The sequence below is a fragment of the Melozone crissalis genome, unplaced genomic scaffold (assembly GCF_028551555.1).
Source record: "Melozone crissalis strain CALT ecotype California unplaced genomic scaffold, PUWL_Pcris_2 ptg000004l_1, whole genome shotgun sequence".
NCBI lineage: Eukaryota > Metazoa > Chordata > Aves > Passeriformes > Passerellidae > Melozone > Melozone crissalis.
In genome coordinates, this window is record NW_026535782.1 from 44,895,613 (window position 1) to 44,917,763 (window position 22,151).

General features: G+C 43.7%; 1 protein-coding gene across 2 annotated transcripts in view; it reads right to left on the reverse strand.

Annotated features, from left to right (window-relative positions):
* ABTB3 (ankyrin repeat and BTB domain containing 3) overlaps positions 1–22,151 on the reverse strand; it is a 162,758-nt gene that overhangs the window by 57,074 nt on the left and 83,533 nt on the right. For both annotated transcript variants that reach the window (XM_054272957.1, XM_054272949.1), the window contains exon 2: positions 12,826–12,975. In XM_054272957.1, the coding sequence (XP_054128932.1) occupies positions 12,826–12,975 (150 nt within the window). The remainder of the gene's footprint in view (positions 1–12,825; positions 12,976–22,151) is intronic.

The following is a 22,151-nucleotide window of genomic DNA, read 5'->3' on the forward strand; positions in this document are numbered from 1 at the left end:
ATCACAGTTACCTACTCAGCAGCCTTTGGAGGATGCCAAAACCCCACAGCCCCAAAAAATGACCATGCAGTGTGCCACCAGAAGGTGCATGCTCCTGGTCAGAGGGGCAGTGAAATCCAGCCCCCTGGAATGAGGAAGGAGGCAGTCAGATAACACACAAAGCACTGCAGGAGGATATGAATGAGCATGTGGGTGAAGAAAAAAAAGGGGGGGAATATTGCTAGAAGATAATATAAAGAATGTGCAACCAAAATTAATTTTTTAAATCCAGGCTAGGCCTGGAAGACTTCACGTTAGTGGAAAAGCAAAACCTATGAAGTAGGCTCACCTGGCCCCCCAGGTTTCCAGAGCACAGAGGAGGACAAAGAGGAAGATTCTCATCATCCCCCTACACCAATTTAGTTTGGGGCACTCCCTCACAAAGCAGATATAGGAATCTAGCCACAACATGTGAGCAAAGCCAGCAAGTGAGATTACCAGGCAAATACATGGGCAAGCAGCAGTGCAGTCTCTTAGCACAACACTGATTGTAACTAATTAACAAAAGCACCTCTCTCCAAGGCAGTGAATTTTATGTCTAGTGACCACTCTATCAAAGGCAGGAAAAACAATTGTGGTTTAAACTGCCTTTTTTTCACATGTTCAAATCACTCTGAGAGTGCTTTTGGGGGAAAAAAGGATCTCGAATCAAATCAGTTGGTTTGATTTAAATTAAAATCTGAGCAAGAGCCCTTTGGGTCATTCTTAAGCTATACAAAAGCAAGTGATGAGAAAAAGAGGACATAATTTTCCACTGTTAAGAAGTCACACACTTTCTCTTACTTATTTTTCCCAAGTGACCACTGAGCACAAATTTGGAAGAAAAAGTTTAAGATGTACACCAAGGTAGGAGCATAAAACCAATTGTGGGGGGATAAATAATGAACTCCTGGGCAAACTTAAAGGAGAACCATGTGCATGGCTGAACTACAGGTTTTTGCAAAGTCCCATCCCTTTGAACATCTCTCTCCAGCCTGACTCACACAGAAAATGCTGCTGCTGCAGTGATAATGTGTACCAGGGAGAACAGAAATGTCTCACTTAAAAATCTCAGCCCAATCCTCCAAAAACATAGCCTTAAAACCATGAAGAGAAGAAAACTACTGGCATGAGGAAACTGCAGAGTCCATGATTTCAGGGTTTTGACACGTATTTTTTGCTTCACTCTGCAATATTTTTCTGATTCAAAGCTTTAATTTAAAAATAGCTCCCGTCTTTTCCCTCTGCCAGGAAATTGCCATGATAGGACCAATCTTGCAGCTTTGCATGCTCATAATTTCCAAGAGAAACTATGCATGTGGAAAGTATGCAGGATCAGGTCTGCAGAAGAAACAGATGTGCCTCTGAGATGACGCCCCAGACCTGCACAAGGCTCTCTGCAGACAACCAGAAGCAGCAGGAAACTATGGGACCTCCTTCACTCAGCTCACTCTAGTCACAGCAAATGTGCACTGCCAAGTCTAGCACAGGCCAATTCAACTGCTAGCAGCCTTGTTGATATTAAATTTCCCCCTTTTTCTCCAGAAGGCAAAAAAATTGCATAGAAATGCTGGCTGCAACATGCAGCTTTAACAATAATAGCAAAGGCAGAGAAAAAGGGAGACGCACACTAAATTCAGCCTTTCAAACCCAAGCCATTACAGCACTGAAGAACGTAGGTAAAGTTTAGCACATAGCCAGTCTCATTTCAGTGGACTGAGACAGCAGGCTCTAGAGAATGCCTCTGACTTCTGTCATGAATGATGAATAAAAATTAGGATGAAATTTCGGCCCAGATTCTGGCAGCAGCATTACTTCATCCCACTCCTCCCTGAGCGCTGGAGTGATGTGACCTCAGTGACATGCCCAGGACCAGAGGAAGCTGCACAGTGAAAAAGAAGGGAAAGCAGCAAGAATGATGTGAGCAGGACAGGCAGCCTTGCTGATGAAAGGCTGGGGGAACTCATGTCTTGCTGAAAGGTGAAGCTCCAATTCATATCAATATGATGAGGAGTGCATCGTTTTATGCTGTATTTCCTCTAGCATCCCCTGAAAAATCCAAACCAATTCATACCATTAAAGCTGAATTAATGCTTTTTATATTTAAGTCTCACTTAATTACATTATACCAAGAATGGATGGCTTAGATCTTTCTTTTGCCTTTGCTATGCTTTCTCTGGTCACATTTGAAATAATTTCTACATTAACACTTATTGTAAGATTTCTTTACCAATAAGTTGACTGACTTCTTCAGGTCAACTCAAAGCCTAAATAATCAATACCTGTAAAACACTGAGCTTCACAGAGAACAGTAAGCAAGCATAAGAAGCCCCATTATACTGGCACCTGCTGGGCAGAGCTGTAGAGGAAGGACAGGAATCACTGCTCTGTTCTATTCCACAGCAGAGCCTCGAACAATCCGATACATGCCCTAGTGCCCTTTGCCTCCTTCAGCCGCATCCAGTTACAGCAGCAATTCTCCAGGGCAGAGACCATGCCTTAGCACATCTATTCTCCAGGATCAGGGCCAGGAAGGCACAGGGAAGCTGACAGGCACATGCGCACACTGCACACCAGCACTTAGGCAAACTCTGTAAAATGTAGCACAGTGAAACATCTGGTTCTAGGTGTGCGTGTGTGTGTTGTCTTGAACCCCTACCAGGTTTTGCTCCTTCTATTGTTCCTTGTTAATATGCTTTTGCTTCTCCATTTTCTTCGTAAGAATGTACCAAGAGTTGAAACTCTCTTTGATTCCAAGGCACCCCAAAGCCCACAGATGTGAAATCAGCTTCATAATGGTACTCACTGGTCTGCTCTCCAGCAATCAGCCAACTCCAGCCTCATGTGGGAAATCCAAACTACACATGATCTCCTTGCCAGCTGTAAAAGCTGTGCTACATCTGAACAATGAGGGCAACCTCGAATTCATGGCCAAGCACAGAAAGACAAGTCTTCTTCACAAGTCTGTGCTATCCCTTCATCAGTGTCAGCCACCTCTGCTGTTCAGGGCTGTGCTCAGCACAGTAAGGCTCTGCAAGGGCAGGTTACCTGCTCACAGCACTGCTGGCTTTTCTGATATTTTTTTGGCCCTGAAAATATGTCTCAGCTGTATCAGCTGAACCATATCCAGAAAGAATACATCTAAAATAAAATTCCCAGCAGCCACATTGACTTTGTGACTCCATGAATGAGGCTCCTGATGGCTGTGGCATCAGGACCCAAGGGACTTGGCAGGGATCCCTGCCTTACTCTCCACTGAGCAAATTCTCACCCTGTACCACCACCTGAAGAACGGAGTGGGGAGCTGATCTGTCTGACAAGAGAGCTTGCCAAGTTTATTTTGTTTTAAAATTAAACTCAATGAAAACTTCTGTAATTTATGCATCATAAGCCAAGTGAGCCAACGCACAAACTGCTTTGCAGGCACAGCCAGGGAGATGAAAACATCACATTGTGCAGCGTAAACATAAGAAAAAAGAAAAAGAAAAGCGAAGCAGGGGGACATTTCAGGACATTTTTGTTGCCAAAGCTCGGAAGCCACAACTAGAGGACAGGCTCCCAAAGGGCAACAAAGGCAGCAGCAAGCCCCAGGCTGACACTGCCTTGCAGCCCTGATTCCAGATGGGGAAGGGCTCCAGGAGTGCGGATCCACACTGGATCTCATCAGCCCAGAGGAGAAAGGCTGTGCCTCACACACCAGCTACCAAAAACCCAGGAAAACACCTCTGCACCATAGTGTGTGCAGAGCTGCCACTGCAGCTGCCAGCATTTCCCCCTGCCTGTAACTGAAGCGAGGCTCGCCCACTGCTGCTGCTCTCAGTTCAGCACGGTCGGTGAATGCAAGGTCCGCATACATTTGATTTAAAGATTGAAAATATTATGTAATGTGCACGTTGTGACACAGGCCTGGTTTAAGGCAACGCTGCATATTTAGGGAACAGCTTCACTGAGTTCAAGCCACAGATATGATGTGACAGGCAAAGTAAAGCTAAAGTTGCTCCCATCTGCATGGGGGTGCAATACAACATATAACGACAACATACAGCATGCAAGTGGACAGCTTCAGTCTAAGCCCTCTCTGCAGTGACCAGTGAAGCTTTTTTTTTTAAAACTTCATTTGGCTTCAGTAAAAGCTATTATCACTGCTTTTACTATGTTAAAGCCTGGTGTTCAAAGAATAACACATCTGTTTCCAATTTTGTACTGGGGGGGGGGGGGGGGGGCAGAGGAAGGCAAAAAAGAAAGAAGAGAAAGAAAATGACAGATGCCCAATGCCCATGTCTGAGAAGCTTCCTGTGGGATTTTCCAATCTATCATGATGAACCTGATGATGCTACGCTATCCCACCTGCTTAGGAGCAGCCTAACTTCTTTCAGACTGAACAACTGCCATTCAGCTGACAGAATGCCTGCAGAGCCACAGCCCTGACGTGAATGACATGGACAGATCCTTACGCAGCCCCTCCTAATGACACCTACCTCATGTTTTTCTTGTTCCGAAAGCATGTCCTAAACCTACCAGAACAACTTAGCAATGATGTCTTTGCACACTGAAATGAGCCACACAGTTCTTTGACCTGTGTCTTTCCTTCAAACCCAGGGGAGAGAGAGGAGCATCTGTTCCCACTGCAGCTGTCTTCCCACCTGGTGCCCTGCTGGGGCACTATGAGAAGCAGCAGGAGACCATGTTTTTAGCAAGACAGCATTGTGCAGGCAGCACCCATCAGTTTGATAATGCTGGTCTGGTCATCCTTCCAGCTGTCCTTGACTCCTGCGTGTGTAATCTGCATTTGGGAATCATGCCCTGCAGTGGGGCATGTTAACTGTAGCAGCGTTACTGCCTCGCTGTGCTTCCTGGGTGAATATTTCCTCCTGCAAAGAGCAGGCCATGGCCATAGGCAAGAGTTGTGTCTGCCTTTCAGGGCCCTTAACAACCTCCTGTGTCCTGTCCAGACCATGAAAAGAAGGAGTATGCCTCAGGAAGCTGCATTCTAGATGCCAACTTCATGCCATGGTCAGTAGATTCCCCCCTTACAAACATGTTAGCCAGGTGCTAAATTAATTTTCTTGACCTAGATTCATTTCACACTTCAATACAAAAGTCTTGGATCTATATGGTTTTGCTCACAACCAGCTCTGGGGAGACTGTACTGGAAACATGAATTTATAATCTTGACAATAAACCATGGTCTATTTAATCAGACTGCTAGCTGGTAGCCACAGCCATTCTGCATCCTTCCCAGAGTGTAGCTAAGTCTCTGCCCCTCTGGTTTCTGCACCGAAGGGGCACATTGGTGCACACACCTGTCAGCACACCACTGCAGGTGAATATGAGCAGCTGAGCTGTGCCAGGTCACCCTCAGCCACCCAAGCCATCCCTACACTCTCAATTCCAGCTGCACTGTTCCTCCACGATCCTCTCTCTCCAGCGGTTCATCAATCTCCACGTTTCAAAAGTCAGCTGAGCCAAAACTTCTCAAGCAAAACCTGTCCTCAAATGATTTTTTGTGAGGTTTTTCTATTGTTAACTGAACACTACTCATCTATACCAGGAAAGGAACGTGCACAGAGATAGGGTGGCTGCACACTACAAAGTGTGCAGAATGTATTTCACAGTGCGCATGCTCCTAGCACAAAGTATCTTCAAACATAAAAAGTTGTTCTTGGCACACCGTATATTCCAGATTTTATTCCAGCTGCCTCAGGCTGTGGGTGTGCTTGGGGTGCCATAACCCACAGTCAGTGGGACATCCAAGGTGCAACAAATTCATCGTTGAGCTCACCTTGCAGAAACTTCCCCAACTCTGCCACCTCTGCTGTCCCATGCTGTGCCCCTATCTACTACCACAGGCAACCTTTTTTTCTCTTAAAAGCCATTCATCTCTTCCACACAAGACCAAAAGAAGGAACTGTGGCCTCAGACTCAGAATTGAGAAGACAGGACCAGGATGCAAGCAGCCCATTTTCTGGCAGTGACTTTCTCTGTGGCCTCCCACAGATCATTTAATCTTTTTATCTTCACTTACCCCACCATCACAAGAACCTTCTATTTATATTACAGAGTAAGTGTTTGCATGCAATTTAGCATTTGCAAAGCCTTTGAAGACTGATAAATTAGGATTGGATACATCCCATTAAAAAGCCACAATAATAATTAAACCCTCTCAAGTTCACATACCTATTATAACAACACTTACACGTTTGGACTCTCCAATCTGACATGGCAAGCTTGATGTTTGTGTCTGATTCCCCTTAAGCCGCATCAAAAAACAAGCTTTGACTCGGATGAGCTATTCATGTGCCAACTAATGCAGAGCCTTCACTCTGCAGAACACCACTGCCTTATGGACCATCATTCCTGGATTTTCTTTGGCCCATGTCCTTAAACAAAATTTGAGAGCCCCAATGGCTGAACAGGCCAGCTAGGAGTGCTCACCCTGACCTGACGAACTGCCTGTGCTCTGCACAGCAGGGATGAGGAGGACTGCAGAGAAAGGAAAATGCCATTTGAATCCCAAGTGTGCTGTGATGCAGGGGCTCAGAGGAAACAAGAGTCTGTACCTCAAATGTGGTGTACAATGGGGAGTTCTGCAGGAGTTCACATTGGTGTACATTGGTGTGCACATTGGTGTACTGGGGAAGGCAGGTGGAGGTTGGAGCTCCAGCCCTCCCCAGCCACCACAGCGATGCCTTTTGCCACTAAGCAGCAAATCTGAGTAGGCTTAAACACAAGAGGTGGAAGCCCTGGAGGAACAAAACCACCCTGGGCTTGTCCCCAGGAAAGGCAATGGTGGCTGAGTCTCACCCATGGAGGCAGACAGAGAACTCCCAGAGGTGCTCAGGATCCAGACGAGCAACAAGATAATCTGCCCTTGCCACCCAAGACAGAAATCCACTCCCTTGGTCAACAGGGAAGTCAAAGTAGGGTGTAACCTGGTATTTTCAAATCATCCTCTCTCACACTTCATCTCACCTGATAAATAAATGTATTATTTTATGGCTGATGACAGTGGGTATCAGGGGGAAGAGAAGAAAAGCAAGATGTTGTTTGGGACTATTAAGCAACCCACAACCCCTCCTGTACACAGATGCAGACAGTGAATGGAGGCTGTAGTCCCTCACTCAGAGAGGGCAGCAAGGAGAAGGGGGTAGCAGCTACGGAAGCGTGCAACCAGGCAGCCCTTACAGAGCCAAGAAAATACCTACCATTTAACCACTGAAGCACTGCATTCATCTGCTTTCTATTCTCTGCTGGGCAGGGGGGGGGGCTTTCTCTGTTGAGAAATATCTCAACAACTTCTAACTTTTACACACAGACTGGATGATGTGTGGATATCAGCAAGGAGGAGTTGCTAATTAGACACCCAGAAAGTGGGTGAGTGAGGACCTAGAGACCTTGGGCAATAATCCAGTGGAGGGCCCTTGAAAACCAGGAAAAGCATCACTGTATCTGGAGAAGTGATACACAGGCTGTCAGTCTGTGGCCAAACACTATACTGAAGGGAGCACTTCCATCTGAATGGCAGGTCTGGGCTAGTACCTCTGCTTAGCTCAGCACTGTGCTCCATGAACCAAACCATTCACAGGGAATAAGCTAGGTCTTACTCTACAAATGCTGCTTAGTCTGAGAAATACATCTGACAAACAGGGCTTTTGTTATGGCAGTAAATTAGCAGACATTCCTGTGACAACACCCCTTCAGATGCCACCCTTCCAGCAAGCACCTTTACCCTGGCATTTGCTTCTAAGCCTAGGTTTAACCTCTTCTTTGAAGCACATGAATCCATTTGTATGACTCCTGCAGTGCTCCCTCCTGTTGGCTGCAGAGGATTGAGACTAGATGAAAAGGCAAGGGAGGGGATGCAGACTTTCATCATCTCCTCAGCTGAGGCTTCGAGGAGAAATGAAAAACAGTATCAGTATGTGCAATCACATTCCTACTTACACTTGAGCAGTAACCCTTCCTTTCATCCCTAAAAGGGTGCCAAGATCCACTGTGAGGCTTTTATTTTGGAAATATATACATTCAGCACTGTGGATGCAAAAAGATGATGCTGGGTAATGAGAAAAGGGGATAGAGGATGGCATTTTTCCAATGACAAAAAGGAGAACCTTGCTGAGACCTGAGTGGTGACAGGAAGGAAATACCAGTCTGAACATCACATCTAGGGACTGCTCTAAGTTAAACACCATTCAAAAGCAAAAAACCTCTGATACTAGCAGTGTTAAATCATATCTTCAGATTATCACAGTTTAAAATGAAAATGATTATTCATTGTGGTTAACACTTAGAGTGATACCAGCACCAATCACTGAGGTTTGCACAAGTCTACGTGGCAAACTTCTCACGCAGGAAAGCCATAGGAGACTGGCCATCTTTGCACCCAAAACAAGCCCCTAACAGTTTTTTGCTCTAACCTGAAGACATACACTAAGAGATGTTTTGGATGACACCCTAAGCCACGGTTTATCTCCCCGTGCTGCTTGAGACACACAGCCATCTGCAGCCCTACAAACACACGTCAGCACAGGGTGGTTGTCCCACGTCAGATACTAACACCTTGACAGTCTTTACCCCAAGGCAGTGAAGGACAACTATTTCTTGGGGCCAGGATTGGTGCCCAATGCACTTTAAGGCTCTGCTCTGCCTTCTCAGCAGCTGTGTGCACACTCAAGAGAAAGAGGGTCCTCCTTCACCCTAAAAACAGCAATGACCTTCAGTTATGAGCCTTATTCCTTCTGCATTTGGTCTCCAAGCCAGCAGCAGTATTTTTAGATGGATGATGAATAGATGTCTTGGAGCATTATGCAGTCAAATATAACATAAATTTTTGTGGATTGCAAACATGCATATAAAGAAGTTAGGAAAAATATTCAAAGGTCAAAATGCAGTATCATGGGATTTCTCCACAGCAAAAGCTCTCCCTAATGTTCCTGTCTTTTTACTACTCAGTCTACTTATTTTTTTTTACATCTGAAAGGGAAGAAATGAAAGAGATGTACTAGAAAATCCCAAAAACTTTCTGAAAAAAACCCAAACAGATCTACTCCCTTTCTCTGCTAGGTCAGGTCTACAAATACAGGAATCTTCAAGGAAAAAAAAATAGGGGGAATAAAAAGAAAAACAAAAGTCCTGTGAAATATTTTCTCTAAGATTCAACAGTGAAATACTGTCAGACTACTGTTTAAAATCCTATTATTTTTTGCTGTGCTTCAGTTCTTCCCAATGTTGTCTATATAATAAGCACTTCAAATGAAATTACGTTATTTTAAAACACACCGTAGTAGGCAATTACAATTGCTGAATACTAAATGCCAATATAATATAGACCAGATTTATTGTTGTTCCTTAACTTTCTGCCATGTTCATTATATTTTAATGAATAAGGTTTCACATTAATTTTTTAAGCCTTTGCCTTGGAATCATGCATTACTGCTGTAATTGTGGTGCAGAATTAGGTGTCTATTTACATTCTCCTCCGAAGTCCTGGAGACAAAACCTCCCTTTTTTTTCCCCCCTAAGTCAGCAACATTACCTCTTGTTCCTATTTTCTGGAGAGAGCCCCATGGCCAGTGGCACTGCCTCACCTGGCCACTGCCAGCCAGGCCGGGTCCCAGTGAGGACCAATGCCTGCTGCCTGCTGAGCCTGGAGATGAGAGCAGAAGCACCAGGCGAGCAGGATTTGGCAGGACCAGGGCAGCATCCACGAGTCCTGTTGCACCTGTCTGACTAGGAGGACTCTTCAATGGCAGCATCACCAGATGGTGCTGCCCTCCCCATCTGGTTGTATCTGCCATCCCACCTTTCCTCAGTTTTCTCCTACCTTCTGTCACACCCAGGGAGACCCAGCTTACCTGAATGGTCTTTTCTAACACACTGACAATACATGAAAAAACAAAGGGTGCAGACACACAAGGACCATCATAGGTAGGGCAAGGTAAAGGTACCATATGATACAAGGCTTTTTACCCTGTGAATCTTTTCTTCACCTAGGACAGTCTGTAAAGAAATTAGAAGATGTGAGCAGAAATACAGGTGCTGGGCAGAACACAGGTCTCATTTGCAAGCTGTTGTCTTCCATGGGACAGATTTGATTCCCTGGTCTCAAAGCCTCCAGCAGCTCAGCAGCTGGTCACATTGCTCCATGCAAGGATGCTGGGTATAACTGAGACGAAGGGAAGCCTTTCCTCTGCACACAGACACTTGTTAATTCCAGTTATTCTGTGTACTTACAATACTTTAATTATTCATGTCAATAAACTATAGGAAATCTCATTCAATTAGAATTGCTTTTTTAAATATTTTTTTCCTGAGATAAAATTAAATTGCTTTATTACAAGATTAGTCTTGCCCTTGTTTTTGTGCTCTTTTGAAGTGAACAGAAATAAAATCCTGGTTCCTGGGATATTGCAAGCTGGTGGGAAAATGCAGACACATGCCTGGGGACTACTTCCTCTGCTGGTCCACAAGCCGAGTTTCTGTCCTTGTCATCCACTTCTGGTTGCCATCTCCTCCTCCCTCCTCATGATCTTCTTCTCAAGTGCTATCCTCTTAATTCCCTCCTATCCAGAGAGTCTCCCTCATCACCTTTATTCACTCCCTCAAAAGCAGGCACTTTTCCCTATTCAATCTTTCCCTCATATCTCACTTTCTCCATGGCACTGCCTGCCATATCCTCTTTCTTCTCCACAATGTCCATTCCCCTCACACCACCAGGGCAATAATAAATCCTCCTTTGCCTTCTGCCTTCATGCTTTTATGATTCCCAGGTGATCTTGCCATCTCCTCTCCACTGCTCTGTACTTTTGCCCCATGCTGTGGTTCCCCACCCACCTCCATGGCAGAGGCTTTGCTGTGACCTCTGGCTCACTGCTGATGCCAGAGACAGACACACAAGCACTGAACAAAGAGCAAACCTACTTGTATCCCCCCACTGCTCCATTCTCCTCCCACTTCATGATTTTTCCTCAAAACTCACGAGCATTTTGCCCACCAACATGCTGCAACTCCTTCCACATTTCACAGCTCAGTTTTGAACTCTGCACCGGCACTGCTCTACAGCAGTGATTTCTACCCAACTGAGCATATCAAGCCTTGCAAGCTTTGCCAGTTACTGCTCCTCCCACTGCTGCTTCCCTGACATGCATCTGCTTGCAGCAGCCAGGGAGGATCCCTCGAGCTGGCCACAGGGCTTTTTGGAGGGCTACCAGCCTGCTGGATGTGCCAACCTCTCTGACAGCTGCATCCAACTCCCACTGGAGTGCTCTGTTCTTCTACCTGGCCACCCTGAAGAGTGTTTTGCCTCTGTTTGCAGTCAACAGATGTACCAACCAAGCATTTGAATCTAAGGTAGGACACTTAGAGGTGATAGAGTTCAAACTGTAATATGGGATGAGGTGCTCTATCTAAGAAGTCTGGCTTTTTGGGTTGAGTACAAAGGTCCAAAAAAATCCAGAATAAAAACCTCACCCATCATGAAATACCACAAATTACTCATATATTAAACCCCAACCATATGAACTGTAAGAAAGAGAGCTGTATCATGCATAATTTAGTTGGCACACAGACAGTACTGTTGTGGGTTTCATGCACGTGAAATAAATGAGCATAAATTACTTCATTTGAATAACACCAAACACCTGATTCCAGAGACGGAGCAACACTTCACACTAAGGCTCTTGGCACCAGAGCAAACTAAAATTAGCAAGCTGAAAGCAGAAATTCACCCTGTGTCTTGTAGACAAACATCCTTGGTGCATCCACATCATGGCCCATGAACAGGAGGAGCTGAACTATGATGATAGGATGGAGCTACAGAGGAGACTCCCATTGATACAGGAAGTTTCAAAAAATGCACACACAATTCATCAATAAGAACAGCAGTAAGTTGGGTAGGCTATATCTTCATGGATTTGAGTATTTTCAATTTCTCCCCAAAATTTCGTAACAGACCTCAGGAAAAAAATAGTTGATAGTATTTCTCACAAACCTCAGGAAAAAAACCCCACTTTTTTTGTCTGAATGATTCTGTTTTCCCACACATAGCTTCCTGTATCTAACTAGACCACAAACATGTGATTGGAATGCTTCTCTCTTAAGAAAAAAGAAGTTTAAATAAAGCACTTCTGGTAATTTTACCTCCATGTCACATAAGGATGCATATGACCTTTGCTTCCTACCATTTATTAGTGCCAAAAGCCAAGTTTTCAAATTTTGACAAGTATCACAGATTCCCGTATTTCTCAAAAAGTTATTTGATTAATAGCAAACAATTATTCTTTCAGGAGTGAATTCCTCTGCTGCAGGTTAGAGTTGTAGGGCTGGAGAAGGAAAGGCAGGTAAAGGGATCTTCTCTAACAAAGAATGAAGTAGATCTGCCTTAAAGATGTGACAACATTTCCTTTACTTTTTGCAGCCTTCAGCTTTCTGCCTGCCCATCATAAAACAGACATTCCACTGAAATGAGACAGGATATCAATACAAGAGACACTTGCAAATCTGGCCAGGCTGAGAGGTACTCTCAAATACAACACAGGGAAGATGGAATAAAGCATCTTTCACCTTTAAAACTGAGAGCAATGTATGCAAACAAGCCATAGGCATTGCTACAAGTCTGCACAACACTTCTTTCCTCCTATAGTTTCAGCTTCATGAACTAACAATGGAGCATGAACACAGCTAGATCTGCCCAACATCTCCAACATTATGCAGCCCCCTCATCTCTCCTCAGCAGAACCGGGCAATGCACTTAGCTTTGCTTTACTTCAAGGAAAGAAATCCAAACATGTTCAACAGCCTGGTACTTACTGAGCTCAGCGATGCTCCCCACACGTGTGGCAAGCAGAGACTGTTCGATGGTCCTCAGCTCTGACTGGCTGAACATCTGCACCTCCCCGGGCTTGTTTGACCTTTGCTGGTCCTTGTGAAGGTTCAAGCTGTCTGGCAGGCAGAGAACACCTACGTTGGATAAAAAGAAAGGAGAAGCCAAATATAATTTCAGCTAGTATGGTAACTTTGCTGCCACCACCACATTGTTTTGGGGACATTCCAAGACACAGCTTGCATGTGCAGAGCTGGAAGACAACCAACATCTGTAACACAATGTCACCGAAGACTCATGCAGAAGTGGCCCTTGTTAGCCCTTCTGAATATCTTCAAGCTGATTACAATGTCATCTCGGGATAATTCTTACAGAAAAACCTAGGAGGACTGCTCAAGGCGGAGTTCAAGAAAGTTTCAAAGAAGCCTCCAAGAAACTACTCTAAACCTACACAAAATTATTAGAAAATGGTACCTAATGGTATCTCAGAATTCCTAAAGATTGGCTTTCAAATTATATAGGAGACAGACAACATATTTACAGCTTTCTCCTGCAAGGGGATTTCACTGTCAATTGCCAAAATAAGGGACAGCATCAAGATGCTGTAAGTGTCATTGACGGCTGATTGAATTTCTTTTGTAAATACAGCTTCCAGCAATTGAACTGCTTGGGCTTCAAAAGCCCATTATGCAGAAGCCCTTAGAGCAGTGAATTTTTATGGTGCAGGGCAAAAATAAAGCTACTGACATAAAATGATTTACATACACATTCATTCAGGCACAAAAGTCACTTTCTGCCATGACATGTAAACCCTCAGGAATAGATGGAGGGCATCTATTTATTCACCAAAATCATTGTCATGCTAAAAATCAGAATGTATTTACAAGAGCAAACACTGCATTACCAGCCTTGGACAACAGCTGCATTGGTCCAGCTTGGAGAGCAGGCTCTCCTCCCTTCCAGGCTCTGTGTACAGTCAGGTCTGGCTATGCTTTTCACAGCATCACCTTCCTAATCCCTCTGGGTCATATACAGGTGGAGAGCCACTGGAGGCAGTGGAATTGTACCTCTTTATGATGATTAAATATCATTTCATCTACAAATATTACCTTTGAAAACAAGCTAGAGTAGGAAATTTATTTTTTCCATTAGCTTTTACTACTCCTTTCTTTAAATACAGTGTAGGTTCTGCCGTTATGGGCCAAGCAGACTTTGCAAAACCCATTAAGGAAGAGGTACATATTTAATGTTTTTCTTCAAGGGAAGAATTTGCTTCGTTTCCGAGCTCAGTAAATATATGACACCCAACTGTAATGACCAATAATTCTGTCAGTAGATTGATAGAACTGTCAACGGTTGGACCACTGCAGGTTCAGGAAATGCACCTGAAAGGAAATGCTTCTCAGAGATCTTGTTAGCTTCACCAAACCACTTTGGATTCCCCTCCCCACATCTATCTCCTCCCTGCAACCAATTGAGTCTGCAAGTTATATTTGCAGCATGGACCTAAAAACATCCATCCTGGGAGGAGAGAGGTGACACAGGTTCAATGAGCCCATTCCAAAGAAAAAAGCAGGGGTTTACCCTGGGAAAACCAAGACCAAAGGTCTTGTCCACCACGGCCTTGAGACAGCAGCCTAAACTAGGATCACCCTCTGCATGCAGCAGTGGCACAAGACTAAAACCCCCAACAGCCTGTTCGAATCCTGGAGATGGATGAGCAGGAACACGTAATTCCCAGCCCCTGGCCCTGGTCCAGGCTTGTAACAACGCCATGAATGTGTAGAAGGTCATGAGAGAGTAACACAGCTCGTAAGAAAGTGCCCTGGAGAGAAAAGAGCAGGGCACCTGACACAGCACTGGGGAGGGAACAATTCAAAGCCAAGAGGTAAGGGAATAAAAGCAACAACAGCGTATCAAACAAGCTCTTCCTATTTTCCTGCCATCACTCAGTGGCTGACTCTCATAAACACTTGGTGCACTGATCAGCATTTATATTCCGTGGATGTACAGAGCTTGGGAAGTACAACACCTGCATTTAAAATGCAGGCTCGCCTGCATATTTTAGTAAGTATTCTCTCTCATTTTTTTTAGATTCTTCTTTATCATTTTAATGGATAGAAATTAAGACCAAATTGGAAGAGTCTTCCCTGCAGAAAACAGATGTAAAAATGATCTAATATTCTAAGAGATTTCTAAAAACAAGAAATAGAGCACAATCAGCTTTATGGCATCTTTAAAAAATGAATTGGATAATTTTTCTACAAAAACACACCTTAAGTGCAGAGAAAAAAAATACTGTTTTAAGATAACTATACAAATAAAATTCAAATGGTTTAAAACTATTAATTATATACAGAAGATATTTCTCCAAGTGATTGATGCAGTGGGATATAAAAATTTTATTCTCTACTTTGCCTATGATTCTGTTCCCACAACTAGGCCTTTTCCTTACAAACAGCCCTAATGATTAATTACTCTTGTCTTTAGTGAGGGAAGCATATTCTTAGGCTCTTGGAGAGAAAAGCACCAATGAAATGCAAAATGAGCTATTGTTAGAAAACTTAACAAATTATAGGATGTGTCATGCCAAAGGGTTACACTTGGGCTGGAGATTAGCAGAGACACACAATAGCCAAACATCTGATTCTTATATCAAAACTATAATTGACCAGAGCGAGTGACCAGTGGGGTGATGGAAGATTTGTTTGTAACTCATAATTTTGCTGGATCAAATCTCGTTTTCACAAGCATGGAGAAAATGAATTGTATGGCTTGGGCATGCAACTCAGCCAATCTTCTAGCTTCAACTGTTTCCCCCAAAAATATTAAAGCAAGTAAAATGCTTTTTAGAATAAAAACTCCCTCTCTTTTTATCAGTGTTTGATGTACAGCTCAAATTTTCTGATGAAAGGCAACAGCAAGGAAGAAGAGAGCACTGAAGGGGAGGAGAAAAATACAAACACTTTGTGATTATAAATATCTTTTTTTATAGATAGAAAATGCTAAAAGGCCACCATCATCTTTCACTGGTTTGGCTACAGTTCAACTTCCTTATTTTCATTCTCTGCCAATTGGTATTATTCACTTGCTTTTTCAGCCTTATTGTGTACTGAAGGTGAGGACCTCAAGTTTCCAAAGGCCTGAAAACCAGGAGTTTTTCCCCATTCCTTTTCTGGCTGTCAGTGCCAATTCTATCTGTCATTCCACACTAAAGATTTCTGTGCAGTATCTTCAGATATGAACAGTGGTACCTGCCTTTTCTCTCAACTGGCACTGTTCAATGTCCTCCCTTCCAGCATGGTTACTCAAGCCTGTGCTCTTCTTTGCCCATGATTTTAGCTCTCTTCCTGCCTTCTTCATTCGCTGGAATGGCAGTGAAGCAGTCAGCAGCTGCCCGATGAATCCCGGGCCAGCCTCCATCGCGCATCCCTGTCTGCTCCGTGCCACCCAGCAATGCACCAGCCACAGCCCAGCTGCTGGGAAGTGCTGCAGCAAGGCAGGACGGCCAAAGCACTCCGTGTATTTGGGTTTTGTCCCCTCTTTTGGTGCTTCCCCTTGTCTCTGCACCCTCCCTGGGGCATGGATCTGCCCAGGACTTGACTGCATGGGCCATACCCAACACTGCTGTATTCACTTTGCCCTGGGCCTCAGAGTATCCTGCAATCTGCAGGTGAAAGACTGAAGAGAAATCATACATTTTAAAATCAGCAGGAGGCCAAAAAAATGACAGTGATAAGCTCCTAATGCTCCCCCCACCAAATCTCAAGAGAAAAAGCAACATCATAGAGAAAATCTGATGCACAATTAATACATTTCACATTTCCCTGCCTTCTGGGCCCAGCTAAAGCACAAGCCAGAGCTCAATCCCTAAGGACTTAAAAATCCCAAACCAAGTACTGCACAAAATGAAGGTGTCCAGACTTTTTATATAAAAGGAGCAGTTATTTTAAACCTTCATGCAAACTCATCCAGAGATTGGGGCACCGGTTAATTCTTCCAGCTTCCCCATGCACATTCCCACCTCTTGGGCTTAGCTGATGCACCACCCTGCACCGCAAAGCAGATTTTGGCACAAAAATACATGCTTTCCTGCATACTTCTTTCAGAGCTTGCCACAGAGCTGACCAATGCTGTCCTTGCAGCATTGAGTGCATCACACAAATATCCCAAACTCGGTGCCCAGCAGCAGTCCCAACAGAGCTCCTCAGTGTCTCCCCAGCAAAACAGCCTGAAGGACCTGAGAGCCAAGAGCAACCCCAACACAAGACACAGCAGCCACTGTGTGACCTCTTACAGCTTTTCAGAGCAGGAGAAATACAGGGGTTGTAGACCAAACTTCACCTAAATACAGAGGACTCATTTAAAAAAACATTTTTGAAAATCTAAGCTCTACTTAGAGCACTTGTATACCAGCTCTTGCCCAAACAATTCCTGAAGTGATGGCACCTATGGTGCCCGTACCTCAACTATTGCTGAATTTTTTTATATATATATATATATATATATATATATATATATATATCTGTACATAAAGGGATAGAACAAGGCAAGTGAGAAGTGTGCCCTGCCTATATTTATGGGTCAGCAATATCTAATGTCATCCAAATCTCAAATTCTTTGCCTCCTCCCTCTCCTTTAGTATTCAAATCCCATGCTCTAAACAACACAATTTTTCAATGGCATTAAATTAATAAAAACGCCCACTGAACAATGTGATTCAAATTGACCTATGGCTGAGTAATCTAGCAGATACCTAATACAAATGTGTTTGCTGTCACTAAAAACATAAGTGCTGTAAACACCAAAAATACTTTTTTCACATTACACCATTCATTCCTTTGGAAAGATTGCCAGACTTCTTTATACCAATTTAGAGTCTGAATAGAAACATGAATGCTTTGCTGCTCTCTTGTTATTTTTCTTTAAGTGCTACTAATTTCAAGAGAAAGTAATTCAAATAATCTTTTACCTCCCTCTTTATCTATTACATCTTAAGCAAATGTATATATCTGGAGAAGAGTTAATACTCCCACTGCAAGGAATAGCTGGATCCTACTAAGAGCTTATAGAATTTAAGTGTGCAAGATAGATATAAGGCAAATTGCTATACAAAATGAGCCTGAAAACGGTAGTTAACCCTGAGCTGTCCCCAATACGTGGTGTTGCATATTACATTGCTCAAGTAAATGCTAACCTTACCCAGGAGGACTACCTTCAGGAGTAGAAAATCCCCTCAGTCATCACAATTTATAAATTTTATTACATGGGAACACAGGACCAGAAAGTCTTTAAGACCAGTCTTCTGCCATAATCATGAGAAGTTCAAGAGCTTGCAAAACATCAATTAAAACAAAACAAAACAAAAACAAACAAACAAACAAAAACCACAAAAAACCCAAAAAAGCAAAAAAAAACCCCAAAACCAAACAAACAAAAAAAACCCCACAAAAAACGCCCACCACAAACAAAAAAGAAAAAAAAACCACACAAAAAAACCCAAAAACAGAACAAAACAAAAACCAAACACCATAAAAACCACAAAAAAACCCGCAAAAAACCCCGCCACGACCAACAAAAAACAACCCCTTTTCTTCCACAAGCTCATGTACTAAAATACTTTCCAGCACCAGAGACCATTCCTGACATCTATATAAAGGTTAATGGGAAAAAAATAAAAGGGTCAAAGGTACTGCCAGCTGCCTTTGCAACAGCAAAATACTTGGCTGGGTGCAAACCCCTCTTGGCTGGTATTCCAACATGCAGCACACTCTCCCAGCCCCACACCCTGCAGTCGTGGCCACCAGGAGGACATGAGGAGGGCACCAGCCAGGTGCTCGGCCATTGGGAGGGATGATATGGGATCAGCAGCACCCTGAGCTCAGCTCCCTCACACCAGGTGCACAGGAGCTGGCGAATGTAAAGTGACACAAACTACTACAGGCCAAGCTCACACCTGGAAAGAAACCCTATGGTCTCCATTGTTTTAAACAACCTGCCATCATTCCCAGGCTCGGCTTGTCCACCTGATGGGCAAGGCAGAAGGAAAACATTCTCCTTACAGAAATGAGAGCATGGGGAAAACTTTAAAGCGAATCATATCAGCCACTGCTTTCAGCTAACAGACGTCCTGGAAACCATTCAAGGCAAGAAGAGCAAAGTGTCTTCTTTCCACACATTCCAACCCAGTTAAATAACAAGGAGTGGCTTTGCATGGAGAAAATGCAAAGCACTTGGGAAAGCTAGGTGGTGAGATCAAGTTTCCAGAACTGGAGTCTTACAGTAGGCAGAGCAGCCCAAATGAGGAAGGGTGGAGCAGGAACAGGAATCAGGAGACTAAAGGGACACTGCCTTTGTGTGTCTTTAACACCCCAACGACATGAAAAGGCATTACAAAGCTCTGTACTTCACCTCAAGATGCTGGCATTATGCAGGTAAGGTAATATTCATATCTAATATACAGAGAAAGTGCAACAAAAGAAGAGAAAGTGAAGCATAGGAGAGTTTAGTAACTGATTCAAGGTGAAATAAAGTGTGTCAGAGAAAACCAGGAAAAGACCATAAGGCCTCTAGTTAACACACTTTAACCACAGGACATCACTCAATCTCTCCTGGAAAAAACAGGAGAAGAGCAAATGAATAATGCTTAAAAATTACAGAACTGAGAGCCTAACTAAATCAACCAAAGCAGAGAGCACCTCTCTGTCAGATACCAGAGCAGATGCTACAGGAAGACAAGATAATAGAATTATATTACAAATTGCGATGGTGACATCTTTTCTTGTAACAAAGTTCCTTAGCAGAGCACATTTTACTTAACTGGGATGTCCTCCCTATTAGGATCCCTCTAAAGGCAATAGTTTTTGCCTAATGATAATGAGTGGCAATCACTGCTGCTTAAAATGGCATAGAAGTAACAACAATTCAAATAAATTAGGATATATTCTGCTAGCACCAAGCAGTTAAGTGGTGCACAACCAAGTGGAACGTGGGATGGATTTCATTGTTCAGGCTATATATTACAAAACAAAGAAGAATCAGAAAATTAAATCCCCCTAAACATAGAAACTTAGCTCCCATATCACCAACTATAGCTCTAAATTTATTTTTATGAGGATATAGGGAAAAGAAAACCTTAAGTCTTGCCAAACTGAATTGCTAAACTTCAAAATTCTCAAAACCACTACAGAGACAACTACAAAAGCAGTAAACATGGAGCAAGCCAGTCCATGAGGGAAGTAATGGAGATCCATCTCCCCATGCTTATCCCCAAAGCCTTGCCCCACTTTCCTAAAGCAGTCTTTGTGGTACTGCTGAAGATGCTGTTTTCCCGTGTGCATCCACAGGCTGGACAGCCAACACGTGGGATGACAGCACAGTGAGGGGCAGCTGATGCCGCAGTGAGGGCACTGACAGGCACCCCGTGCCTTCACCTCCCTGTGATTTTCACTATTGCTCTCTCCCTGTTGGCCACAAAGGGGCATTTTATCAACTTTGGAACAGGGAAATTGCACACCAGCACTCTGCTCAATCCCGCTGTTCCACTGTCACAGTGACCACAAAAGTTCCAGTGAGAGTTGTGATTTTTTTGGCAGGGAGATGTTAGAGCTGACATAGTGCATTAATTTCATGTTGAGCACCCATCAGCTTGAGATTACCCTGATCTAAACTATGCTGCCCTAGAACTCACGATGTCTGGGGAAAAGGTTTTGTCTTTTTGATAGGAGGCATTCAGATACAAAAAAAAAGGGGAAAACAATTTAAACTGCCAGTACCATCTTTGCTACATGCAAATAAATATAACACATTCAGCCCTCAGTGTGGTGACCCAAGAACAAGCTGAGAGGTCACGGGGAACCTGATGGAAGAAAAGATCACAATGAATGTGTTGGCAGTACCAGAAAGTGAGAAAGTTTGAAGAAATGCAGATTTGATGGCACCCAGTCGAATCATGAGAGTGCTCTTGCAGCAAGACCTAAGACACAAACTCCAGGAGGAAAGGGATATGCTCTGGTAGAAATGGGACCCTGGGAATGTGCAGGAGTACTAACTCATGCAAAAATGGGTTTGGCTAAAAACAAGCACAAGTTCCTCTTAGACTGAGAGTTCAAAGAAGGTCTAAGCCTTTGAGTCACCAAAAATGACTAAGAATGCGTTAATGGGTTTTATTTTACGGACAAAGGCCTGTCAGCTGATAACAGCAGAATGAGAGAGGATTCAGTGATTCATAGCTATAATACACTTTCCCAGAGCCTGTAATTTCCTTCATTCATTACCTGGTCCCCTGAAATGCCCAGCCTGGAGTGAAGCCTTCCCCTTCAGAACTGTGATATGGGCACAGCCTGAGAGCCCCACAGTGCTGATACAGCATCTCTCCTGACCCAGCCCTGTCTCCTCCAGTGTTTGACACACAAGGCACCAGAAGCTCTATCATGTATGAGCAGTGAGCTTCTTGTAACAATGCTGGTTTGGGCTTCTGGAGAAGACAGACTGAGGATCAAACTGCAAATGAGTAATCCCACACAAGGACGTCATCTTCTGGTTTTGCAAGACCTACAATCCAAACAGGCTCATGTTCCAGGTACTGCAGCTAGAGTAAAGCAGCACAAAACGCCTGGTCCAAAAGAGCATTTTTTCCATTGCTTTCTCTGTGTGCCACCATCCTTTTGCCATCAGATGTCTTCAAGGGTCAGGCACATAGTTCCAAAACCACGTGCTTCTGTTTCTGAGCAGTGGCACTAGTACTCCACCATACACTTGGCAAGAATACTTTGAAAACCCTAAAAAACTCCTCTTCCATTTGCTTCAATATTTGCAAAGATTAGTATGCTTTTTACAGGAGTTGCTTGCCAAAAAGCCCTTTCACTTTGGAGCACCATCAGCTTATCCAAAACTCTATAAATAATACACAGCAGAACAGACACACAGTGCTGAGACTGAGCATGGGGCATTCCCATTGTAGCTACCAACCTCACCCTTCCCATTTCCCGGGTGGAAGCAGCTGGAAATGGGACTGAGGTGAGTGTGACAAAGCACCTGTGGTCTATGGAGCAATCACTTGGACTTGGGAGCCAGTTACATATGCAAAAGCTGATGCAAACCTGATATATACAGTAGGAATAAGGATGGTTTGCAATTCCAACTAGTGAAAACACCTGACCATTCAAGGGTGAGGTGACTGGTTGATGGGAGAATGACACCACTTCCTGCAGAGCTGGGTGCTTTCTCTTTGCTTTGTAAGTCACCTTCCACAAATGCCAAAACCTTGGACTCTGGCCCAGGTAATGTTACCATAACATCACAAAGCTGCTAA